Source organism: Oncorhynchus mykiss, chromosome 2 (assembly GCF_057628025.1).
Source record: "Oncorhynchus mykiss isolate SJ-2025 chromosome 2, ASM5762802v1, whole genome shotgun sequence".
NCBI classification, from domain to species: domain Eukaryota; kingdom Metazoa; phylum Chordata; class Actinopteri; order Salmoniformes; family Salmonidae; genus Oncorhynchus; species Oncorhynchus mykiss.
Genome location: NC_143023.1, coordinates 66,248,470 through 66,275,156, shown reverse-complemented (window position 1 = coordinate 66,275,156; position 26,687 = coordinate 66,248,470). Strand labels below are relative to the sequence as shown.

At 41.8% G+C, this 26,687-nt stretch overlaps 3 protein-coding genes and 1 long non-coding RNA gene across 9 annotated transcripts; 1 reads left to right on the top strand and 3 right to left on the bottom strand.

Annotated features, from left to right (window-relative positions):
• Nucleotides 1–420: 420 nt before the first annotated feature.
• Nucleotides 421–3,901, bottom strand: LOC110494184 (ubiquinone biosynthesis protein COQ9, mitochondrial). Of its 4 annotated transcripts, none has more exons than XM_021569009.3 (9): nucleotides 3,783–3,901; nucleotides 3,019–3,259; nucleotides 2,712–2,847; nucleotides 2,460–2,602; nucleotides 2,246–2,330; nucleotides 1,733–1,933; nucleotides 1,303–1,458; nucleotides 1,099–1,152; nucleotides 421–827 (listed from the first exon to the last, which is right to left on the bottom strand). In XM_021569009.3, exons 1-9 carry the CDS (start codon nucleotides 3,838–3,840, stop codon nucleotides 792–794), a joined length of 1,110 nt encoding a protein of 369 aa, XP_021424684.1. In that variant the 5' UTR covers nucleotides 3,841–3,901; the 3' UTR covers nucleotides 421–791. The 4 variants fall into 4 exon arrangements, with proteins under 4 accessions (XP_021424684.1, XP_021424692.1, XP_090061618.1 ...); XM_021569017.3 differs by having other exon boundaries at nucleotides 1,829–1,933; XM_090205492.1 differs by having other exon boundaries at nucleotides 1,829–1,933; nucleotides 3,610–3,878.
• On the top strand, nucleotides 3,797–14,677 carry LOC110494195 (anamorsin-B). Of its 3 annotated transcripts, none has more exons than XM_021569030.3 (9): nucleotides 3,797–3,936; nucleotides 11,643–11,805; nucleotides 11,987–12,130; nucleotides 12,228–12,307; nucleotides 12,396–12,564; nucleotides 12,654–12,730; nucleotides 12,825–12,946; nucleotides 13,148–13,229; nucleotides 13,337–14,677. In XM_021569030.3, the coding sequence occupies exons 2-9, from the start codon at nucleotides 11,649–11,651 to the stop codon at nucleotides 13,445–13,447; spliced, it is 942 nt and encodes a 313-aa protein (XP_021424705.3). In that variant the 5' UTR covers nucleotides 3,797–3,936; nucleotides 11,643–11,648; the 3' UTR covers nucleotides 13,448–14,677. The 3 variants fall into 3 exon arrangements, with proteins under 3 accessions (XP_021424705.3, XP_090061626.1, XP_090061622.1); XM_090205500.1 differs by having other exon boundaries at nucleotides 3,870–3,948; XM_090205496.1 differs by lacking the exon at nucleotides 3,797–3,936 and adding an exon at nucleotides 6,215–6,273.
• Nucleotides 14,678–18,501: 3,824 nt separating this feature from the next.
• On the bottom strand, nucleotides 18,502–19,345 carry LOC118937288 (protein arginine N-methyltransferase 7-like). The gene is made up of 3 exons (XM_036934652.2): nucleotides 19,184–19,345; nucleotides 18,948–19,047; nucleotides 18,502–18,688 (listed from the first exon to the last, which is right to left on the bottom strand). Exons 1-3 carry the CDS (start codon nucleotides 19,277–19,279, stop codon nucleotides 18,597–18,599), a joined length of 288 nt encoding a protein of 95 aa, XP_036790547.2. The 5' UTR covers nucleotides 19,280–19,345; the 3' UTR covers nucleotides 18,502–18,596.
• A 481-nt stretch (nucleotides 19,346–19,826) lies between these two features.
• LOC110494179 (uncharacterized) lies at nucleotides 19,827–25,414 on the bottom strand. The gene is made up of 4 exons (XR_016487923.1): nucleotides 25,036–25,414; nucleotides 23,318–24,419; nucleotides 23,040–23,137; nucleotides 19,827–22,864 (listed from the first exon to the last, which is right to left on the bottom strand). It is a non-coding gene; the product is annotated as an uncharacterized LOC110494179 (long non-coding RNA).
• Between the last annotated feature and the right edge of the window lie 1,273 nt (nucleotides 25,415–26,687).

Below are 26,687 nucleotides of genomic sequence, written 5' to 3'. Positions count from 1 at the left end.
AATTCTTTATCGATCCGTCTAAAAAACACCTCATTGGCCAAAATAAAATAGTCTGTGATTGGTTACCAATTCGTTGTGGGTGTGTTTAACATGTTTCAAGATGTTTAAGATGTTTCAAAATACAAGTTTAGTGCGCCTAGGTAAAACACTTATGACCTGTTCCAGACAACTGGGAACTCCTGAAAAAAAACTAACTCTGACTTGGAAAAATCAACTTGAACGTTCATCGAAACTGGCACCTTTCCAGATCTCCCGACATTCTGACCTTAAGATCGCTGATGTCATGACTTGACCCCATTGTTTTCCTGAGTTCCCAGTTGTCTTGAAAGCACCAACAGCATCGCATGGTAAAATCCATGCAGTGTTGTTCATCCCAAGGACCCCTCATCCTAAATCAATAACTGAAAAAAATCAACAAGATTGTTGTTGTAACTGATCTGTAATTTATTTAGGAACTCTCAATGGACCCGACCAAAAGCATTTAAAATACAATCATATTTTTGCATCCTTTATACAAAAGAAAAATGGATAGGAAGTGGATCTGAGGGAAAACCGTTTCAAACTGGATGAAAATGAAACCTAATTCCAGACCTAAGGCACAATTATATTTGTATTGTGGATAAAAGGCGACTAAGCAATAAAACAAACCAACACTATAGGGTATTACAGATAAGAGAAGAAATGTCTGAGCTGTGAGCACAGAAGCTGATCTTCAATGCCTCACACACAAACCACTGACTGGCAGAGATCAGAGGGGAAGGGGATGGTGGAACAGAAATAGCCATCTTTTTTCATCGTCTTTGGTTAATCCCTGTTAGATTCTTCAGCTGGAAAAAAAGAAAAAAAATCTCCAGTCACTACTAAACACACAGAATACAATTGGTATTAAACAAATACAGTGCATGACATTAAAACATTTAAACAATCTAGGATTCTGAAAAAAAGTAATCCAAGGTTCCAAGCAATGCTGCTGTGTATGTTCAAGACACATTCTGCGCGGATACAACAGATCTTCACAATGCCTGGAGAAGTGTTTAAAAAGTCAATTCGTAATAATAATCCTTTGTTTTGTGCATTTTATCTCTCTAGCACCCTCACCGTAACAGCAGCCCCCAAAAGCCCCTGTGCCACTGCTTCTCCTGTAGATGCCGCCTACAGGACACAATAGCAAAATAGGTGTCAATTACACATATTGAGTTCCCTTAATATAGGTTGTATGAGTTCTTTCTAATGATTTATATTTTATCACTAGTGACCCGTTACCTTATTAAGGGGACTATGCACAGACTAAGGAAATGGTACCTGTTTGGCGGCGCCAGCCATGTTGACAATATCCTGGATTCGGTTTTCAAGGAAGTTCCAGGTGTCCTGGAAGTCTTCTGAGGAGTCCTGTATCATCACCAGCTCAGTGGTGTTATAGATCCCTGTCAGTGCGGCCCGTTTCGTATACCAGTTCAACTGATATAGGAAAAAAGTGAAAACTGAATAACAAAGATTTTGATACATAGACATACTATTAAAGTGGTTGTTGAAAGACAAAAACTTAAAAGGAAACATTTGGATTGGGCTGATTTATAAACAATTGACAAATCATGTCAATTGTACCCACATGTACAATTAATGAGAGGAGAGGACATAGAGGACATATAATATGGAGATTAATAGGGTAGACCGAGTTAAAGGTGAGAGGGACAATGAGAGTGCAGTGTGAGGATAGGTGGCGAGTAGTAACCTTCGCAGAGGCTGGTCGGATAGTATGAGGTGCCTGATGAACGGGGGTGAGGAAGACATGGGGAGAGGGGTACTTAGGCTGAGAAGGTCGACTCACATCTGTGGAACGGTCTCCAGCGTAGTACCAGATATCATCCACCAGGGTGGAGAGGTGCTTCAGACTGTCTGGGATGTTGTGTGGGAGGAGCAGAATACTCATAGCCTGGAGAGAGGAGAAAGGAAGATACACTTTAAATCAGCAGAAAAAAAACAGATGTCTGTTACTGAGTGTAATAATTTGAGGGAGACTAATGTAGATGGCAAAGTGATACATTCGATCAAGTAAGCTATATGGCACATCTACGCACAGATGTAATAAATGGTTGCCTCTACTAGTGTATCAAGACGATGTTACAAGATTAGGCTACCTTATACCAATCAGTAGCTTGAACTGGTTTAAGGTGAAGAGATTAACTATCACATGTCTAGTTGATGTCTAAAGTCTAATTGTTATACTGTGTTGTGTGCAAGATACCTGTGGCCAATTATCCATGTATGGCGTCAACATCCTCAATCTAGTCTCCACAGCATCTCTAAGAAACTCTGCAGTTTTCTTTGGTCTGCAAGAAATCACGTGGTTAACACATGCTCACACACACCAATAACAATCACATCCATGTTTAAATCCTAACTGCGCACGAAAAGTGCACTATTCTTGCACCTGCTAATTTGAGTGTGAGGGAGCTTACTCAGCCTGACCAAGTTGGACCTGGTTGTGCTGCTCTGCCATTTGCTCTGTTAGCTGGGCATTGCACTGAGCAATGAAGTGCAAAACCAGGTCCCCTGCTCCATTCTGGAACATTCCACTGGAGGCTGCTGAGAGGCCCAGTGTCTGCTCCGAGGAAAACAGTAACAGGAAAGAAACAATTACATTTAGTCACGTAGGTAAATCTCTCCATCCACACAACTACAGTAAATCCAACTTCCCTCCACTCACTTACCTCAGCCCCTGCTGAAATGGCCTCAAGAGTCCAACCATGTAGTTGGACAAAGTCCAGTGCAGCGTTAAGGATGTGTGCTTGCAGTTGCTCCTCTGTTTCATACTCTTCTCCTTGTTCTCCACTCTGGTCTGCATAACTGCAGTGACAATAGAGAGCACACAGCATAGACCATTGGCATGCACACGTCATAAGTAACTTAAGAACAAAATGTCACATAAATGTTTCAGAGGGAAAAACCACAACATGGTATTGTAATGTTATTATGCATTGGTTAAATGGGTGTCAGTTCAGTTTGGTGGAACCTAACCTAGTGTTGGGCTGGGGAGCCTCCTTAGCACCAGCTTCGGGTGCAGGCGCTTCCTGCATATGTGTGGCAGTGTTGTTTTTAGATGGGTGGGCTTGGTAATGCTCGTGGTAGGTTGTAGTTGAGGATGCAGCAGAGGATGGGGGGACAGGGATGGACTTGTCCTTGTCCTCCTGAAGACGAAGTGCAGCACAGTGGAAGCCTCGTCTCAGGCCATTGCATTGGGGACTGGATGTTTTTGGAACTACAAGAAATAATCAGAAAAGTATGCTCTAATGATGTTCATACTGACACAATGCATCCTGTATTCTGACTGAGCACGTATTAACTAAATTGCCTAATATTGCCAAATAATTAAAGCTCCGTAAATTGTGACGGGGGGGTAGTTCCTCGGTAGTATGAACTCGGTAGTCCCTATGTAAGCAGATTGTGAAAATACGTGGATAACGTAACCCCCGTCACAATTTACGGGTTTAGCCTAATTAGCTAACTATGTTTATTGGATTGAAGAGCTCAATACTTGCAGTTGTGATAACTACATGTGTTTTCTTGCGTTGAGATTTAGATTGCAATGAGTAGCCAACATTATATTACCAGATTCTGTCCTTCATGATCACCTTCTGCTTAAAGTGACATTGGTTGGCTAGCTAGTTCCCAAGTTCTCTCGCGATTTAAACCTAAATCAATGTACACGATTACCAAAGTCAAGTCCCTGAGCTACTGGCTAATGCCTACAGACAAAGACCAAGTAGCAAGTCTTGGCTCACCGCTGCCAAAACCCCGCAGGGCCCTTCCAACTCGTAGTCCTCGTAGCAGCGCCGCCATATCCAGCTGCTAACAGATATTTAGACATCAGACGCATCATTTTTACGCGACTCACTTACGCAGCACGTAATACACATCATTGCTTTGACCGGAGAGGTAAGTTAGCAGGTCAGCTAACATTGACCGAAAACCTTTTTGCCTTATTTCACGTTCAGAAAGTCTCAAAATCAAAGCGGAACTACCACACACAGGTTTTGTTAATCTGCAGTGAATTTGCACAGCGAAAACATACATTTTGAGGTGGACGTTTTGTTAGCTGTTCGTTAAACAACGTTAGCTTACTAGCTAACTAACTTAGCTGGTTGGTAACTTGTCACAAAGAGAAAAGCACATTTGAACATCTTTAATTAAGAGTCAAGACCAAGATAATGTATTAAACGTGATGTGCTAAAATGGGCTTGATGATGTCTGTATGACTGGCAGTACATTTTCCATAAACGTTTGGTTTCTAGTCAGCTCTAGAGTATTCCATATTACGTTCTAGTTACACCTGATAGCCTGGATATCAGTCTCTTTAGCTAATCTACTCCCTGTCATGTGCCAAAGAGACTGGCCTTTCTGCCAGTTGCAGACTGTGCCGTTTTAAGATTAGAGAGGATTTCTTTTTTTTTAAAGAGCATGGCTTTATTTCTATTACAGCATATAGGATGACTGTCATTCATATTCCATTCACCCAGCTCAATGTAACATCGATAGGTTAAGACTACTATATGATACTCGACCTATAATGAGGTTGATATAACCTAGTTTACGAATTCAAGTTTATAACGTAGGTGCACATGTCGGTACAAATGGGTGTAATTAAGGCAACTGAGTGACACATTCAGTACCTCATTGCACGCTCTTGCCTGCATCTAGTTGATCTAGGGTGTAATCATAAATCCAAACAGTTACGCTTTGCAACCAAAACGAGTCTCTCTGTTTGGTTTGCTTCTGTTTAAGATTTTTTTTTTTCTCCAACAGAATTAATATCAGCAGCACCCACAGATCACATTCATATCAGCCACATACAAACAGCATCATCGCTTTACTTGTTGTATAATTCCTTCTTGCATCTATGCACTCTCCTCCTCTCACTTTTTTCCTTCGCTTGTGGACTTCAGTGAACACCACAACAGCTGTCTGTGACCAGGTGAAAAAAATACTTAGTAAACCCACAGTACAGCAAACAGTTGATCAATTACACTGGCGTGCCCCGGTGGCAATACATTCATACAACCAAAAGCTTACCTTGACTTGGAAGAGTTCCAGTGTTGGACAGCCTTACATGCTGACCAGACAGGACACGTCGCGTGCGCGAGCGTCGCAAAATAAATGTAGAAATCCATGTTATTCAATTATTGCGCCAACGAGCCTCTGCGACGCCAAGGGCTAAAATAGAACTCTGGCCCTCGCTACATATTCGTCGCCAGACCCACTGGCTCCAGGTCATCTACAAGTCCATGCTAGGTAAAGCTCCGCCTTATCTCAGTTCACTGGTCACAATGGCAACACCCACCTGTAGCACGCGCTCCAGCAGGTGTATCTCACTGATCATCCCTAAAGCCAACACCTCATTTGGCCGCCTTTCCTTCCAGTTCTCTGCTGCCTGTGACTGGAACTAATTGCAAAAATCGTTGAAGTTGGAGACTTTTATCTCCCTCACCAACTTTAAACATCTGCTATCTGAGCAGCTAACCGATCGCTGCAGCTGTACATAGTCCATCGGTAAATTACCTACCTCATCCCCATACTGTTTTTATTTATTTACGTTTCTGCTCTTTTGCACACCAGTATCTCTACCTGCACATGACCATCTGATAATTTATCACTCCAGTGTTAATCTGCTAAATTGTAATTATTCGCCTGCCTCCTCATGACTTTTGCACACAATGTGTATAGACTCTTTTTTTTTTCTACTGTGTTATTGACTTGTTTATTCCATGTGTAACTATGTGTTGCTGTCTGTTCACACTGCTATGCTTTAATCTTGGCCAGGTCACAGTTGTAAATGAGAACTTGTTCTCAACTAGCCTACCTGGTTAAATAAAGGTGAAATACATTTATGCACGATGGGGCACGCGCGCAGCCTGTTTGGGTTCGGTGTGAGCCAGCTAGCTTAACATAAATATAATACCTCTGTTTGAGCCAAGTGTTTGAAAAGTCTAAATTAGCTAGGTGCATTAGCTAAGTAAGTGGGAAAAAATGTATACAAAATCTCTTCTTTTTCTTCTCAATTTAAGACATTAATTTGTTCAAAACTGTTAAACTATTGTCTTTCTCTCTTTAAGTTAAGTCTTTAAATTTTATGTGCTGCAGTGCTAACTAGCGGTAGTTTATGCTTTCAGTACTAGATTAATTCTCTGATTCTTTGATTGGGTGGACATGTCAGTTCATGTTGCAAGAGCTCTGATAGGATGGCGGATGTCCTCCGGAAGTCATCATAATTACTGTGTAAGTCTATGGAAGGGGGTGGGAACCATTAGCGTCCAAGGTTTAGTATTGAAGTTCGTTGTACCCAGAGGAGGGCGGAAAATAGCTGTCCTCTGGCTTCACCATGGTGCTACCACAGAGAGTGCTGTTGAGGCCACTGTAGACCATTGCAAAACAGTGTGTTTTAATCCATTATTTGGTGCCTTGAATAGTGTAGTTTTATCTAAAAGGGACAACTTTTTTGTTTCACTTTTTATTTTTAGGAAATTCACTGAGTAGGATGGTCCTCCCCCTCCTGAGTAACCTCCACTGCTTTCTACCATCTTCAAATATGAACATTCCATCATTAATGAGCTAGAGTTCAGAGGACGTGATCCTGATTTGATTACCCTCAGCTATGCTCAAAGTACAACTATAATGCAAATATTGGAACTATATCACTTTTTTCTCTCCACAGAACACGTTGCTAAGCAACCGATTTTTGATTGTCCAGAGTAGATGAAACCAGTTTGTCAAAAGATGCTAGCTCAAATGTCTAAATTCTCAAACTAAATAGTTACATTCTGCAATTCAACCACAAAACTGTTTCGTTTAGAGTTTAAGCCTCAAAATTCAACCATTTGCCTAGCTAAGAGCTAAATGTTTTTGACGTTATAAATTCAAATTCTATTAGAGGCTCCACATGTTGTCGTAGAAAATATTAATGTTATTTCCAACAACCCTTTAAGCAATTCTGCCATAAATCCAGCGCATATTGAAAGTTTTAAATTGCTGAAAGACCAGTCTTTTTGTCAACGACAAGGAGTGGAATGTTAGCTATAGAGATTGCTACTCATGATGTCTTGTTCAAAACAACTGGAAAAAATGTTTTGAATGATCATCCAACTCGGAATTACAAGTCGAAAACTCTGGCATCTTTTTAGAACCCCACTTTCTGATCTGAAGATCACTGACGTCATGATTTGACCTAGTTTTTTCTGGAGTTCAGTTGTCTCGAAAGCACCATCAGGCTACCTACATGGTGCTTTCAAGACAACTGGGAACACGGAAAAAACGAGGTAAAATGAAGATGTCAGTGATCTTCAGGTCAGAAAGTGTCACTGGCTGCCACAAAGTCATAAAACCCCGCCTATTTCTACAGTTTTTCACAGTAAATCGGATATTAAACTTAACCTTAACCACATCCCTAGCCTTAAAATAAGACCAAAAAGCATTTTTTTTTTTTCATATATTTTTACGATATAGATAATATTCACTTTGTGGCTGTGGAAACCAAGTTGGAGCTCTAGAAAAAGTTTAGACTAAGAATTCCGAGTTGGATGACCGTTCAAACCAATGTTTTTTATTTATTTTTAATCTGAGCTCATTTTTAACCGGGTTCCCAGTTGTCTTGAAGCACTTTCTAGAGCTCCAACTTTCCGACTTGAAGATCACTGACGTCATGATTTGATTTCGCCCCCCCCACCCGAGTTCCCAGTTGTCTTAAACACAATGAGTCTGAGACTGCCATCATTTAAGTCATTTGTGGTGAGGAGGGGCACTGTACAAAACAAAGCCCCCAGCGATTGGATCCTTGCGTAGCTTTCCATGTAATGGGTATGGAGCATCACATATCCTGTTATAACAACTCTGTAGCTACAGTTGAAGTCGGAGGTTTACATACACTTAGGTTGGAGTCATTAAAATTTGTTTTTCAACCACTCCACAAATTTCTTGTTAACAAACTATAGTTTTGGAAAGTCGGTTAGGACATCTATTTCGTGCATGACACAAGTCATTTTCCCAACAATTGTTTACAGACAGATTATTTCACTTATAATTCACTGTATCACAATTCCAGTGCGTAAGAAGTTTACATGCACTAAGTTGACTGTGCCTTTAAACAGCTTGGAAAATTCCAGAAAATTATGTCATGGCTTTAGAAGCTTCTGATAGGCTAATTGACATAATTTGAGTCAATTGGAGGTGTACCTGTGGATGTATTTCAAGGCCTACCTTCAAACTCAGTGCCTCTTTGCTTGACGTCATGGGAAAATCAAAAGTAATCAGTCAAGACCTCAGAAAAATAATTTTAGAACCTCCCCAAGTCTGGTTCATCATTGGGAGCAATTTCCAAACGCCTGAAGGTACCACGTTCATCTGTACAAACAATAGGACGCAAGTATAAACACCATGGGACCACGCAGCCGTCATACCGCTCAGGAAGGAGACGCGTTCTGTTTCCTAGAGATGAACGTACTTTGGTGCCAAAAGTACAAATCAATCCCAGAACAACAGCAAAGGACCTTGTGAAGATGCTGGAGGAAACAGGTACAAAAGTATCTATGTCCACAGTAAAACGAGTCCTATATCGACATAACCTGAAAGGTCGCTCAGCAAGGAAGAAGCCACTGCTCCAAAACCGCCATAAATAAGTTCCAACATTGTGGTAAAATGGCTTAAGGCCAACAAAGTCAAGGTATTGGAGTGGCCATCACAAAGCCCTGATCTCAATCCTAACTAGAATACTGAAAAAGCATGTGTGAGCAAGGAGGCCTACAAACCTGACTCAGTTACACCAGCTCTGTCAGGAGGAATGGGCCAAAATTCTCCCAACTTATTGTGGGAAGCTTATGGAAGCCTACCCAAAATGTTTGACCCAAGTTAAACAATTTAAAGGCAATGCTACCAAATACTAATTGAGTGTATGTAAACTTCTGACCCACTGGGAACGTGATGAAAGAAATAATTCTCTCTACCATTATTCTGACATTTCACATTCTTAAAATAAAGTGGTGATCCTAACTGACCTAAGACAGGGAATTTTTACTAGGATTAAATTTCAGGAATTGTGAAAAACCGAGTTTAAATCTATTTGGCTAAGGTGTACGTAAACTTCCAACTTCTACTGTACCTGTGTTCATGAGGTTGGACTCTGAACTGCTGAGGTGAGGTGATCTGATTTTCTAGCTTGGTGGGAAAAAAACAATGACATGGAACTAAATTTACAAATGTATTTTCACTATAGTCCTTTTATTAATTATAACACAGCAATTGATTACCCCTCCACAGTTTTTTAAATCTTGGCCTATCTCGTACATTTTTTAGTCACCCATGTTTGGTAGCCTATGCAGTTGGGTACAGGGATAGACATAATTTGTAAATGCAAATCTGATTGGATACAGCGTTTGATTATTGAAATATCACCCGCAATTTAAACTTTTTCTTACTGAGGGCTGGTCACCTTACACTAACCCTAATCCTTATGTCTGTAACTGGTGCTGGCAGTAACCAATTCAGAACAATTTTGATATCCCAACAGAAGTCAGTAAAGCATTCTGTATGGAACAAGGTCACTTTCACTTCTGTTTCTCAATCTTGAATCTACGACTCATGAGACAGCTACTATCAGGTACCGATAAACTATTGGGTGGTTGAGTTTACTCCTCTGTCCCCAACACTTGGTATCTTAGCAGCATGACAGATACAGTGCATTCGGAAAGTATTCTGACCCCTTGACTTTTTCCACATTTTGTTATGTTACAGCCTTATTCTAAAATGGATTAAATGTAACATTTTCCTCATCAATCTACACACAATACCCCATAATGACAAAGTGAAAACAAGTTTTTAGAATACCTTATCAGACCCTTTGCTTTGAGACTCGAAATTGAGCTCCGGTGCATCTGGTTTCCATTGATCATCCTAGAGGTTTCTACACTTGTGATAAATTCAACTGATTGGACATGATTTGGAAAGGCACACACCTGTGCCTTGGTCACCTCCCTAAGGTCCCACAGTTGACAGTGCATGTCAGAGCAAACACCAAGCCATGAGGTCAAAGTAATTGTCCATAGAGCTCCGAAACAGGATTGTCTAGAGGCACAGATCTGGAGAAGGGTAGCAAAATAATTCTGCAGCCTTGAAGGTCCCCAAGAACACAGTGGCCTCCATCGTTCTTTAATAATGGAGAAATGGATGTAATAAATGTATCACTAGCCACTTTAAACAAGGGCATTAATGTTTACATACCCTACAATACTCATCTCTTATGTATATAATGTACTCTATACCATCTACTGCATCTTGCCTATGCCATTCGGCCATCACTCATTCATATATTTTTATGTACATATTCTTATTAATTCCTTTACACTTGTGTGTATAAGGTAGTTGTTGTAAAATTGTTAGATTACTTGTTAGATATTACTGCATGGTCGGAACTAGAAGCACAAGCATTTCGCTACACTCGCATTAACATCTGCTAACCATGTGTATGTGACAAATAAAATTTGAGTTGATAAATGGAAGATGTTTGGAACCACCAAGACTCTTCCTAGAGCTGGCCAAACTGAGAAATTGGGGGGAGAAGGGCTTTGGTCAGGGAGGTGACCAAGAACTCGATGCTCACTCTGAGAGAGCTCCAGAGTTCCTCTGTGGAGATGGGAGAACCTTCCAGAAGGAGAACCATCTCTGCAGCACTCCACCAATCAGGCCTTTATGGTAGAGTGGCCAGACGGAAGCCACTCCTCAGTAAAATGACAGCACGCTTGGAGTTTGCCAAAATGCACCTAAAGGACAAATAATTAACTCTTTGGCCTGAATGCCAAGCGTCACATCTGGAGGAAACCTGACACCATGGTGGTGGCAGCATCATGCTATGGGGATGTTTTTCAGCGGCAGGGACCGGGAGACTAGTCAGGATTGAGGGAAGGATGAACCGTGCAAAGTACAGAGAAATTCATGATGAACTGCTCCAGAGTGCTCAGGTCCTCAGACTGGGGCGACAGTTCACCTTGCAACAGGACAACGACCCTAAGCACACAGCCAAGACAACGCAGGAGTGGCTTTGGGACAAGTGTCTGAATGTCCTTGAGTGGCCCAGCCAGAGCCTAGACTTGAACCCGATAGAACATCTCTGAAGAGACCTGAAAATGGCTGTGCAGCAACGCTCCCTATTCAACCTGACAGAGTTTGAGAGGATCTGCAGAGAAGAATGGGAGAAACTCCCAAAATACATGGGTGCCAAGCTTGTAGCGTCATACCCAAGAAGACTCAAGGCTGTAATCGCTGCCAAAGGTGCTTCAACAAAGTACTGAGTAAAGGGTCTGAATATTTACATAAATGTGATATTTCAGTTTCAAATGTTTTATAAATTTGTTTTGTCATTATGGGGTATTGTGTGATATTTTTAAAATCCATTTTAGAATAAGACTAACGTAACAAAATGTGGAAAAGTCAAAGGGTCTGAGTACTTTCTGAATGCACTGTATGTTCTGTCTGCTTGGGTATCTCAATTTTGGGAGGAGTCCGTTAGGTGGCAGTGTCCACATTCTGGTGGTTTCTTTGGATTGATTTAACTTTAAATGCTAGTAAGTGTGTTAATGTATTGACTGTTGTTCTGTTTGCAGGAGACCATGGCAAACCTTGGTATAAAAGCGGGGGATAAGGTGCTGTTGGTGTGGAGCCAACCCTCATCCCCAACAACCCTGAAGGAGCTGGCAGAGAGTCTAGGGTCCATGGTTGGCTCTGAGGGCCGAGTGTCACTGGAGAATATGGAGAGACTTCTAATGTGTGAGTGACCCTTTCCTAAGTTTCTGTTTCAACAGTTGGCCAATGCTATATCAAAACTCTTGCATTTATAGGTGTGATATTCTATGCACTTGTTAAAAGGCATTGCATTGTAAAATTGTACTTGCTACTCTAACGATAAGGTGAGCCACCAAAATACCTGCCAATCCTCTTCTTTCCTCAGCTTCACATGCAGCATCAACTTATGACTGGGTCCTCTCAAGTCTACTCCCTGACAGCTCTTCCATTCACACCTCAGAGACGCTAGCAGAGATGGCCAGAGTGATAAAACCTGGTGGGAAACTAGTGCTAGAGGAACCTGTTACAGGTAAGAGGGGTGAAGAGAGCAAAGTCTCCATGGTCATTATTGAGGACACATAGTAAATGACTGACTCTTGACACTTGAAACCTGTCCTTTTTCTCAGGAACTAATGACCAATCGGTGAGGACTGCTGAAAAACTTATGTCAGCCTTGAAGTTGTCTGGCCTGGTGTCTGTCACTGAGGTGAGTAAACCAGCACTGGATTGGTAAATATCCACTCCTCCAGGCTCTTTATACACTGACACATTTTTTTTTTAACCAACATTGGCAGATCAGTAAAGGACCCCTGACTCCAAAAACGTTGTCTGCCCTGAGGACATCTACAGGCTTCCAGGGGAACACTCTCTCCAGGGTGCGCATGTCTGCTTCTAAACCCAACTTTGAGGTGGGCTCCTCTAGCCAGCTGAAGCTTTCCTTTGGGAAAAAGACACTAAAACCAGGTATGTGAAGTTCTCCCTCCTTCTGTTACTATTTCCAACTTTTCCTCTTGCTTCTGGCCTTTACAAATGTATTCCTTTTCTTGTTGCAGAAGACAAACCAGCTCTTGACCCCAATGTTGAAAAGGCGTGGACCCTGTCAGCCAATGACATGGATGATGATGATGTGGTGTGTGTTTGGTTGTATTTGTGTGTAGATCTATAAATCTATGATTTAATGCATTCGATGATGGTCTCAATATGCCTTTCCCCTGTCCCTTCAGGACCTGGTGGACTCCGATGCTCTCCTGGATGCAGATGATCTAAAGAAGCCAGATGCAGCCTCCCTCAAGGCGCCCTCTTGTGGTGACGGAACAACCAAGAAAAAGAAAGCTTGCAAGAACTGGTGAGAAACACCCCTCACCCTTTCTTTGGTTACAGAAAAGAGGGCTCATCCATACACCAACAAGATCGCTGGAGTCATAACCAAGAGACATGAGTGATGAAGTTCAACTGATTATTGAATATCCCTTATGCAAATATGGAGATAATCACACATAGTTGCCTTGTATCATAATTGTAATTTGTCATTACTCCTCCTATGTAGCTCTTGTGGTCTTGCTGAGGAGTTGGAACAAGAAAGCAAGGGTGTCCAGACGATCAGCCAGCCCAAGTCAGCGTGTGGAAGTGTGAGTGTCACTCTTTTCCCATCATACTGTAGCTTTCTGTGTTGGCACATGTCTCTTTGTGAAGCCAGTTTGTAGTTGGTGACCTGACCTTTGGATCTGTATTTCAGTGTTACCTGGGTGATGCCTTCCGGTGTGCCAGCTGTCCGTATCTTGGGATGCCTGCCTTTAAACCTGGGGAGAAGGTTGTCCTGGCCAACATGGGGCTAAATGATGCCTAGGAACACATTTATGTAGTGTCACATTATTTACATTCCTTACACACTGCTAACCTACCACCCCCTAGAGCAATGTTCCCTCTTTTCTCCAGCACTGGGCAAATTTCAGGTCTGCTGTGCAAACTCGCATTTACTGTGAACACTGAGGCTGTACCCACTTTAAGTTAGTTTTAACAGTGGTCAAGTACGCTACTGTTGCTATTTGAAACATAATGTAGGCCTATCAGTGTGGCCTACCATCAAAAACAAGGAAAATATGCATCCTGTAACATGGAAATAGAACAGCTATCATTCAGCCTACAGTAGCAGCTAATGTGTGGTGTTCAATGTAGGTCTACATTCCATAAGACTTTAGAAAAAAACATGCAGGGCTTGACATTAACCTGTTTATCCACTTGTCCTTCAGACAAGGTGACAAAAAATATTGTTTGATGCAAGAAACTACTTTACAAAATAAAATACATTTATTATTTCCATACCATTATTACAGACAGACAAATGATCCCTACCCTCTATATATTGGCTACTTAACTCACTAACTAGCAAAGTATATTAACAAAATGTGCACACATGGCAACATGCAGCTCTTGCTTTGATCTCAACACAAGCGCATCTACTAATGACCACTCATGCTGTCCAGTCCAGTTCAAAGGAAACAGCACAGATCCATATATGGCAATGTTTTATTTGCAAATAGGCTTACTGCAGCTCTGAAGTTTAATCCCATGCTTCTTTCTCTCTTTGGGCTGATATTTATTTTGCTCCGCAGTCCCGGGGGAGCTGCACGGCAGTCTCGGGGCTACTGCGCACCCACTTGCAGCTTAGAGGAAACATTGCCCTGCAGTACTTGTTCAATGCCGGGTTCTCAATGAGGAGAGTGGTTCTACATCTCATTTATGTGAGAGCAAAAACCAGATTGAGTTTAAGAAAATGAAGGCCTAATGCACTGAATTGCAGTCAGAAATGTGTTATTGCTGGTTGTATACAGTTGTAATACATGTATTAGGAGTAGAATTCAAAGTATGCAAGCATGACTGAATTCATCATAATCATTGCATCAATCCAGGCTACGACCATGTGAAAACGACAATATGCTACTGGATACAGTGAAGATTTCACAGAGCAGTCACCATATTTCAAGTATTACTGGAACATACAGGTGTTGATTTGTCAGTTCAGTGAATCGTGTGTATTTTACTATCTTTTTAACAATAAAAAAATCTGTTAATCATAGTACAAGTTCATTTTTTTCAGGATAACCAAAAGATTGTTAGCTCGAATCCCTGACCTGACAAGGTAAAAAACTGTTCTGGCCCTGAAAAGGGCAGTTAACCCACTGTTCCTAGACCGTAATTGTAAATAACAATATTCTTAACTGACTTGCTTAGTTAAAAGGTTACATTTTTTTAAAAACTTGTCACAACTGATTGGCTCAAACACATTAAGTAAAGAAATTCCACAAATTAACTTAACCAGCTTCATGAGGTAGTCACCTGGAATGCATTGAGAGAATGCCAGGAGTGTGCAAAGCTGTCATCAAGGCAAAGGGTGGCCACTTTGAAGAATCTCAAAATATATTTTGATTTGTTTCAAACACTTTTGTTTACTTTATTTATTTCACCTTTATTTAACCAGTTCTCATTTACAAATGCAACCTGGCCAAGATAAAGCAAAGCAATGCAACAAAACAGTCACACAAACGAACATAACACAAAATAAAAAAAATATGAATCCATATGTATTATTTCATAGATTTGATGTCTTCACTGTTATTTTTTTTTACTATTTTCTACATTGTAGACTAATGAAAACCCCTGGAATGAGTAGGTGTGGTCAAACTTTTGACTGGTACTGTAAATACATATACTCTCCCTTCCGGGATGGCTACATGGTCCTCCCCCGCCCTCCCTTCAGCAAACCTTCTCCCTTCCGAAAGGCAGAAACTCAAACTGGAAGTACCCGTGCTAAGGTCTATTTAGGGAAGTGTTGAGTGCAATAGAGATTGCATCGTCTGTGGATCCAAGCCATAAGTCTCCTGAACAGCTAATCAAATGGCAACCCGGACTATATCCATTTTTACACTGCTGCTGCTTGCTGTTTTATCTATGCAGTCACTTTACCCCTACCTATATGTACATATTACCTCAATTACCTTGACTAACCTGTACCCCCGCACATTGACTCATTCCCGTTACCCACTGTATATAGCCTCATTGTTATTTTATTGTTGCTCTTTTATTTTTTACTTTAGTTTATTTAATAAATATTTTTTTCTTAAAACTGCATCGTTGGTTAAGGGCTTGAAAGTAAGCAATACACGGTAATGTCTTAACCTATTGTATTCGGTGCATGTCACCAATAAAATTAGATTTGATTAGCCAAGCAAGGGAAGTTGGCAACGTTAGCCCCTCAGCCCTCGTTTTTGATTGAGTTTGCGAGTGTCCAATTATGTTCACCATGGGGCCTGAAACGCCCCATAATTCAATTTCTGATGATTGTACATCTGCTAAGAAAAGTCAGCCAAAACTTAAAACCAACATTAATATGGAGAACCGTGGGACGAAGGAGTGACATTACTGGGCAAGAGCTGGCCATTTAAAATGAATTAATTCTTCCCTTGCCCTGCAAGTGTAAACGCATCAGATGTCATCAGAAGTGTCCACTTAATTTGAGGGCTGAGGGGAGAGGGTGTGTCTTTTACATGTTTGGAATGCAGCCACAGTGACTGAGTTCATCAGGAAGTGTTTAGGGGATGTTCCCACTGTGACTATTAAAACCTACCCAAACCAAAAACTGTGATAGATGGCAGCATTCGCGTGTTAAACCTCGAAAGGCTGCCGGCCCATGCGGCATCCCTAGCTGCATCCTCAGAGCATGCACAGACCAGCTGGCTGGAGTGTTTATGGACATATTCAATCTCTCCCTATCCCAGTCTGCTGTCCCAACTTGTCCACCATCGCTTTCTTCGATACAGGAACAAAGGTAACTGAACTAAATTACTATCACCCCGTAACATTCACTTCATCATGAAGTGCTTTGAAAGGCTAGTTAAGAATCATATCACCTCCAAAAAGTGACAAGCTTCAAGTTCCTCGGAGTACACATTTCTTACAATCTGAAATGGTCCACCCACACAGACAGTGTGGTGAAGGCGCAACAGCGCCTATTCAACCTCAGTAAGCTGAAGAAATGTGGCTTCGCCCCTAAGACCCTCACAAACTTATGTATAATGGAGAACATCCTGTCGGGCAGTATCACCACCTGGTACGGCAACTGCACCGTAGGGCTCTCCAGAGGGTGGTGTGGACTGCGCAACGCATCATAGGGGGCACACTGCCTGCCCTCCAGGACATCTACAGCACCTGATGTCACAGGAAGACCAAAAAGATCAAAGATATCAACCACCTGAGCCATGGCCTGTTCACCCCACTATCATCCAGAAGGCAAGGTTTGTACAGGTGCATCAAAGCTGGGACTGAGAGACTGAAAACAGCTTCTATCTCAAGGCCATCAGACTGTTAAATTGCCATCATTAGCCGGCTACTATCCGGTTACTCAACCCAACACCTTACGAGGCTGCTGCACTATATACATAGAAATGGAATCACTGGTCACTTTAAACGGAACACTAATCATGTTTACATACTGTTTTACTAATTTCATATGTATATATTGTATTTTAGTCAATGCCACTCAGACATTTCTTAATTCCATTCTTTACTTTTAGATTTGTGTGTATGGTTGTGAATTGTTAGATACTACTGCACTGTTGGACCTTGGAACACAAGCAGTTCATTACACCCGAAATAGCATCTGCTAAATATGTGTATGTGACCAATAAAATTTGATTTGAGCAGTGTCGCGTTTAGTGACGCAAAACTTTAGTGGTCAAAACCATTCATCTTGGGGCGAGGGGGTTTGGAAAGTGCTATCATATCACGCAATTATACCATTTATAAAATGGTTCATATATATATATATATATATATATATATATATATATATTTTTTACAAAGACTAGCTAAAATTATAAACTTATAAATAAGTGAAAATGTACAAATTATACAATGGATTATGATAATGGTAAAAAAAAAAGTGGAGGTGCAAAAACATGTTTGCACCCCACCATTTTAATTTGCTCCATGGCGGCAAGTGATAAGAAGGCTGTTCAGCTCCTCTCATTCGCAAAGAGGAATAACTTTGTAGCTTGTTTTGGTTAATAAACAATGCCATGCTGGTGAGTGGTAACATTAAAACAAAACCCAGTCCTGAAACGAAACGTAGGCTTAAAATAATATCTACATCATAACATAGGAAAAGACACCGTATTCATACAGATTTGCAAAAAGTGGGCAGCTCGGGATTTGTCACTTCATGCCCAAATATATCATACTTTGACTAAAACGATGACTTGATTTAAATCGTTGTGCAACATCATGGGTAAACTCTGGCCATCGTCTTTCAGCTCGAAAAGCTTCTCCCCTTATGCAGTTGGCATCCAGCACCTACAGAGATACACGCCTTAGCAACTAGCAACCCTGTAGTCATTGAGGGTTTGCTAATATATTTCAACTAAATTAATGCTTTATTTACATGATTCCACTCACTTGTTCAAAGACCTGCTTCAACATTGCAGTTTACCAAACTGAACACCTGGATGGATACAGACAGATATAACTAATTGTGTGGCTGTGTTGGAATAATTTCACATAATAATAGGCATGTAAACATACAAATAAGAGCATGACAAAGTAAAAATAGCTCCACAACTGCTCTGACTCCACCAGCTGGGTATACACCGTGGAACTAGTGGGCACAGCCCTCCTGCAGGAGAAATACATATCTGCCTCTTTCTTTGCCTCTTACACACAAACACACTTACCTGGACCAAATGTAAAATGTTATTTGTATTTAACTAGGCAAGTCAGTTAAGAAAACAACTCTTATTTACAATGACGACCTACCCCGGGAAAACCCTAACAACACCGGGCAAACCCTAACAACGCTGGGCCAATTGTGCGCCACCCTATGGGACTCCCCCAATTACGGCCGGTTGTGATACAGCCTGGAATCGAACCAGGGTCTGTAGTGACGCCTCTAGCACTGAGATGCAATGCCTTAGCCCGCTGAGCCACTCGGGGGCCAAATAAGCTTATTCATAGCTGGGTAAGGCTCCCTCTCCAATCAGTTCTGTGTCAAACAGCTCTGTGACGAGGACGTTGGCTCGAGTCTGCATGTCTCCATCTGCAATGACAACACATTCATCTAACATTCTGATGGTAAAATACAGTTGATCTAGTTGAAAAGTTTCACTGCAGTCGAAAAAAAACCTCATTTTTCAGAAATACTGCATTTTTCAGAAATACTGCATTTCAGGTCACAGAATTTGTCACATGAATGATTTACCGTTGCTGCAGCATAAGGAATTTGAAAAGTAACATTTTAACCAAAACAACTGTGGACTACAAATTACAGGACTGTGCGTACAATGTGTGTTACTCACTTGGTCGAACTGTCACTTGTGTATTGATGATCGTGAAATTGTCGGAGAAGCCATTTATCTTCACTGTTCGGAGAGCAGCATCTGCCATGGGCTTGAAAACCTATTGGATCAGACAGACAAACACAGTCAGAGAACACCTTTCCCCTTTCTTCTAATTGACGGTGAACTGTCAATGCACTTTGATAGATTAGGCAACGATGCCTGGGGTTCAGCAAGTCAAGAATTGTCATTCTCACCTCCACAGCATGGCAGTAGCCAGCACCAGCTGTGACAGCCATCATGGAAAGCAGTCCTGTTCCAGTGCCAAAATCCAGAATTATGACTCTCACCATGCCTTCACTCTGCTCACAGCAGCATTAATATCCTAGTAGTACTTCTCATTCTATGAGATAGACAGATTGTGGTTTACGTACAGGGTAAGAAACAAGACAGCTTCCACAACTCGCAGAAGTGTGCACCATGTATTGTACAAGCTGTATTGGATGACGCGTTTCCTGCCAGGCCACATACTCACCCTATCGTGATTGTGCAGCATATCAGTTTCACAGGTCCTGGTGATCATGGATATCACACATTTAAATGAACTCCCCCCAATTCAACTATAGCTAGCAACATGACTTGAAGTGATTGATAAAGAACTAAAACATTAGGTAGCTAGTGCGTTGCATATTGCAATACATTAACATGAAATTATATACCAACAAAACAGGGTCAACTAGCTTGCATATCTACAGTGCATTCGTTAAGTATTCAGACCCCTTCTCTTTTTCCACATTTACGATACAGTAGTTACGATACAGCCTTATTCTGAAATTGATCAAATATTTTTATCCCCTTCAATCTAAACACAACACCCCATAATGAAAAAGCGAAAACAGGTTTTTTATACATTTCTGCTATTTTATTACAAATAACAAAACAGAAATAGCATATTTACATGCTGTGTCTTTTGTATTCCACAAGAATAATGTTTTTACACCAATCCCTAAAAAAATGGATTATGACAGCATTGCCTCAACCGGGGCAGACATGTTTTCCCTAGAAATGTCACCTGACGTCATCCCCCAAGTCATACACTGGTGTCAAAATTTGGCGCTTTCAAGACAACTGGGAACTCGGACAAAAATGAGATCAAATCATGACATCAGTGATCTTCAGGTCGGAGCTCAAGAAAGATACCCAAGTCTGACTTGGAATTCCGAGTCGGGTGACTGTTCAAAAAGATTTTTCCCCAATCGGAGCCCGCTTTTCCCGGAGTTCCCAGTTGTCTTGAACGCACTGAAGTCGAAGTTCCCAGTTGTTTTGAATGCGGCATTAACCCCTTGTAATCTGAGTGTGAACTTGCTAACTGGTTATAGTCAGTACTTGATTTTGGATGAAAGAAGTGCAGGAGCTATCCTTTTCCAAGTGAGTCTATTAAAGACTATATTTACAGAAATTCTAAAATGACATTATGCTATAGAGACCTCTAGTTATTCACTGTTAAGGGGTTCATAAACATTTTCAATGACTTCCCCATGACTTTCAACCATTATTATACCCTACATGAAATAGTAAGTATTATTGACACTGGAAGGCTGCAGTGTCTGATCCCATGTAGGCCTACCATCTCCTGCCATTGTGCCCTTGATCAAGGCACTTAACACCCCCCCCCCCCACACACACACAAAGTATAACTGCACTGTTAGTCAGATGTTGTCAACATGTGTTCAACCCTCTATCTGGATCCAGCCCTGAAACACCCAAGTCTGCTTATCAAGGTCCTGTTGAGCAGCTGATGTTTAGGCTACAATGTGGTTAGATCAGGGCTTGAACAACTGCATGCACACCCAGTAGCTATCCTGGAGGATGGTTGCCACCCAGTAGCTATCCTGGAGGATGGTTGCCACACTTGATATAAAATAGTGCAACAATACAACCAAATACTTTTGTCTTTATAAAATTATTCCCTAACTCAATGAAACAGGTGGATAAGGTGGGCTACTTCAGAGCAAGGTCTCCCACTAGACATGTTTATTCATATAAGCCTCAAATATTCATGTTTCAGGGGAGATCTATGCACAGCAAGTTATTTGTCAATTATGCTATTCTTAGAATATGTTTTAACGTTGTCGCAATTACATGGCTACTGTTTAATATCGGGGAATCCCATCTTTTCAACGTTGCAGATGTACAGTATTTAGGCCATCTACAGTACAGTGCCGGTGGAAAGGCAACAATGATATTAATGCTTAGCTGTAGTTAACGATCGAGATAACTGCTCCAAGGAAATGCCAAAATAAATAAAAAACACCAACATAGTGTCTTAATTTCAGTTGTATGCATTCAGTTGTATAACTGTCTAGGTACCCCCCTTTCCTTTCTCTTTAATAGGGCGTTGGGCTACCAGAACAGCTTCAATGCATCTTGGCATAGATTCTACAAGTGTCTGGAACTCTATTGGAGGGATGCGACGCCATTCTTCCATGAAAAATTCCACAATTGGGTGTTTTGTCGAAGGTGGTGGGAAACGCTGTCTCCTATGTACCTTTGGGACCCCTTTTTCAAAGTCAATTCATTGAGATCTCTTCTAGCCATGGTAGGCAACATAATGCACAACTTGGCATTTTTATAAATTACCTTAAGCATGATGGGAGGTTAATTTCTTAATTAACTCAGAAACAACAACTGTATGGAAGAACCTGCTTTCAATAGACTTTGTATCCCCCATTTAATGAATTATTTATTTTGTTACCTGTATTTCTTTCTGGCAGTGATCAAACACTTAAAGTTATCAGATTCATCAACATATTATTCCAATAAAGAAGTCATGAATTTCACACATTTTAAATTGTATTACTGTTCATTTCAAGTTTATATAACCGCAAGCTTGTGTGTGTGATTAGTGAATTTAAAAGGTGCAAATTGGTAGTCAGGCACAGATGGCAGTAGGCAGACAGAATGGCATGCTAGGAATAGGCACCAGGGTGTCAGAGAAGATGGATGCCAAGAGTGTGCAAAACTGTCATCAAGGCAAAGGGTTGCTATTTGAAGAATCTCAAATTTTCTGGTTACTACATGATTCCATGTGTTATTTCATAGTTTGTCTTCACTATTATTCTACAATGTATAAAATAGTAAAAATAAAGAAAAATCCTTGAATTAGTTGGTGTCCAAACTTTTGACTGCTAGTGTACAGTGTGTTTGTATTTATGTGAAAATTGAAACTACATAAAATGGTGCAGTGAATTAAAACGAAGGAGGGTGTGGTTTGAGGTGTATGTTGGGTATGGTGTGGACCGGCTGTGAGTTGGGTGTGTAGTCTGTGGGATAGAGAAGAGAGCAGAGCTGGGCAGAGTTTCCCACTGGATTGGGTATAACTGCCTGTGGCTAAACTCAAGTGTATCCTCACAACCAGGCCCTGGAAGAGATCCCTCAGATACTGGGCATCCAGTGCCATTCTCTGGGCCAGCTCGCGTCGCTCCTCTGCATTACAACACACCAGCCTCTTCTGCATCAACACCCTCACATACTCCACCACCATCAGCCACTGCATGCAAACGCTACTCGGGACACTGGTATAAGTCAGCTACAGACTAATATGATTGTCAAAAGGTGCTGGCAGGGTGGGCGAACACAACTATACATCTCAATATGGCGCTCCAGGACGCCACATAACTTCGAAGTGAGCGTGATGTATCCCTGGGCCAGTCAGGAGCGAGACAGGAGTCCCTGCAGGAAGGGCTGGAGCTCCAGCAGTAGTTGACCTATCGCCAGACGGCAGGCCATCCTCACAACCCGGAACAGAGCAGCCAGGGGTTGATAGAGGATGAGGATGATGCAGTCTCTTAGAGGCCAGTAGATAGAGGTGGAACTTGTTATTTGTGCTTTGATCCCAGCGATGCTCCTTCCCAAATTCAACAGGCACCTCCCGGAAACTGGAAACAGAGGGAGACGAAATGAGAGACTTGGACATGGAGACTGATGTGGAGAGAAAGCGGATCCAGTGATTACACGCACAAGCAAATATTATAGGTGATATATAGGTTATAGGAAAAGTAGCACAAATTCTCTACACCATTCTCATACATACACAAAAAAAAACAGACCCACCTATTGAGGTTCTCCATCTCATAGAGCCCCACCTGTGTGGTCTGATCCTAAAGTGATTCACTGATCATCAGAGCGACCTGCACATTCCCCTCCAGCATCTAACACAACAATGACACAAACAGAACATCACAACTCACAGGCCTCAAACCCCTCCACAACATATCACCAACACAACTCAAGTATGTGCATTCAAATAACATTTACCACAACCACATTGGAAACATTTTATATACTGACCATTTTAAAGCAGCCTTAATGTAGATTGTATGTTTGTTAACCTGTGTGATGATGGTTGGCAGGCTGGTGCGGTAAAATCCCTCATGGTCAGTGTCTGGTTCCTGGTCTCTCTGCCAGTCTGTCAGCTCAACCTCCAGGGCTTGTGCATCCACCCAGACACTTTTCTCCTACACAATACAAACTCCACCCAGACTCTTTTCTCCTACACAATACAAACTCCACCCAGACACTTTTCTCCTACACAATACAAACTCCACCCAGACACTTTTCTCCTACACAATACAAACTCCACCCAGACTCTTTTCTCCTACACAATACAAACTCCACCCAGACACTTTTCTCCTACACAATACAAACTCCAGTTAGCAATGTGGGCTCTTGAATGATGCTCAACCCTCTCTCTGACTCTCACTGTGTACATACACTGCATTCAGTAAGTATTCAGACCCCTTGACTTTTCCCCTAATTTGTTTTACATTACAGCCTTATTCTAAAATGGATTAAATCATTTTTTCCCCTCATCAATATACACACAATACCTTATAATGACAAAGTGAAAACAGATTTTTATACATTTTTGCAAATGTATTAAAAATAAACTGAAATACCTTTTTATTCAGACCCTTTGCTATGAAACTACAATTTGAGCTCTGGTGCATTCTGTTTCCATTGATCATCCTTGAGATGTTTCGACAACTTGATTGGAGTGTACTTGTGGTAAATTCAATTTATTGGACATGATTTGGAAAGGCACACACCTGTCTATATAAGGTCCCATAGTTGACAGTGCATGTCAGAGCAAAAACCAAGCCGTGAGGTCAAAATAATTGTCCGTAGAGCTCCGAGATTGTGTCGAGGCACAGATCTGGGGAATGGTATCAATTTCTCCCTCAAGTCTATATCATTTCACATGGGAAATGACAATTGCTTCTAGTGAGAGCAGGTGTGTTTGTAATTACATGATACCTTGAGTCTGGAGTGGATGGATGAGGTCCTCAGACTTTCCCTTTTGTGGTACTGTCCCAACCTCTCCAAATGCTCAGGGCAACAGAACACACCCAATACCCACTTCAGGGCAGTGTCCCAGGCCAAGCTCTCTGTCCTCCACACCTCTGGCCACACCTCAGAGCGCTGCTGCAGCAGCTGTCAGTCAGATGTAAACAAGCTCAATTCACCAGATATTCAAATCAAACAATATATGTGACAGGATCCACATTAAAAGTATACGTCTGTCTGTACTTCTGGAAAGATATCAGTTTTGTTGTTTTGCTTGTATGAGTGTGTGGTCATGAGCAATTATGAGTCAATGGGGAGCAGCACGATGTGTGTGTGTGAGCGTGTGGTCATGAGCAATTATGAGTCAATGGGGAGCAGCACGATGTGTGTGTATGTATGTGCCATTTAGACAAACAGCACCGCCTGTCTCAGTGGTGGCCATGAGCATTAACTATGACCAAGCATGACATCATCAATTCTGCGGCACAATAAACCTATGGAAAATATGACTAGTCTAAAATAGGCAAGCTGGAGATGCTGTCAGAGAAACACTTAGAATAAGCTTCCCTTGTCTAGCACAGAAACAATTCCAGTCGGTGAGGGTAAGAGAATTAGATGCATGCACATTTACAGCCAACTCAAACACATTAAAGCCATGTATTGTTTTCTCTGTTGTGAGAAGTGGGTGTTGGTGTGAGTCAGCTGGTAGTGTCTGTGGTGGTGGTTGTTAGTGATTTGAACGTGAGCATGTAGACGTCTGTACCTTCAGGTTTGTCACCACCATTCTTGTCTCCGTCTGCCATAAGTTCAGCGGTCCACCCATCCACCACCAAGAGAGCCCTACACATAGGACCAGAACACCACCGAGCCCTACACATAGGACCAGAACACCAACGAGAGCCCTACACATAGGACCAGAACACCACCGAGCCCTACACATAGGACCAGAACACCACCGAGAGTCCTACACATAGGACCAGAACACCACCGAGAGTCCTACACATAGGACCAGAACACCAACGAGAGCCCTACACATAGGACCAGAACACCACAGAGAGAGAAAGGAGAGAAAGCACATATCCATTCTACTGACGGTCTTCCCCTCTCACTCTCCCAGACACATCCTCTATGGAGAGGCCGGCAGGGAGGGAGGGAGAGAGGCAGAGGTAAAGGGAACCTTCGTCATTCGAAGGGGCGTGGTCTTGTATCAAACAGTGGCGCTCTGCGTCTGAAACGGATTTTCTTTAAATGGGCAAAATCATTTTATACATACTTGCTGATAGAATGCATACCTACAGTACTTGTCATTAGAAATGAAGGGGGAAAACTCTAATCCGTCTTGGTATGACATTTCAATAAGGGAATTCTGTACTGCCCTTAACATTGGTAGCTTTGAGGAGCGAAGTCCTCTGATCTTCCACAGCTGTTGAGATCTGGGACAAACTAGGGATGTTACGCAACTGCTACCTCTAAAGGGAGTTTGTTAATTTGTGTATCAGCAAGTCCTCTGACCTCTCCCCACATCTGTCTCTCTCCCCATTTCCTGAACCTCTTCAAAACACAGAATTATGCCCCAAGTGGGAGTATTACTACAGCCTTTGTACGTGTGATGGGATTTCTTAAAACTCTTTCCAGTTTGTAAGGTAATCCAGTCAGATGCAGCTTCCACAAATCAGTGAAACGGTCAATTGGTTTATTAGATGTAAAGACTCTGGTAACATGTCTTTAGGGGTTCATATGCCAAGTACCATAACGGGTTGAGGGTACAGTATCTAACAATAGAGACTGAGACAAATTTACCAGGAATGACAGTTACAGATTGGGGAGAGGATGTTATATTAGTTCCTCTTAGGGTGAGACCAGTGCCCCATTGTTCTTACTGTATCTCACGGACCACCCCGATCACTAAAGACACCGGTCTTTCATTACTTCCCCTATAACATTGGCCTCGTCCCTGGGCATCTCACCACTCATATCAATGTCCTGCTAGCTATAGGCCCAGTATGTATTCAGAAGGGCATTCTATTCCCTTTAAAGTGCTCTACTTTAGACCAGGGCCCATAATACACTAAATAGGGACTATGGTGTCATTTACCAGACTCTGCCCAGTGTTCTGGCTGAATACGACACTGAGGCATGAGCCCTGGGATGTACAGTTGGGCCACTCTTCCAATCATCACCTTGAGCTGAGAACCAACTGCCCCACCTCCCCCCAAAAGGGCTCCAGGAATTCTCTTTCTGTAGCAGTACACATCAAACACAGGCATGACTTCCTGTATGACATTCCTGACCCGAGTTCCTGCTCCATAGCCAACCCCATTCCCTCAATACTTTACAATGTTGTAAACACTGTATGGCTCACTCATTCATATGCTAATATTGCCATAACTATATTATGGAGGAAGATGTCAGCTT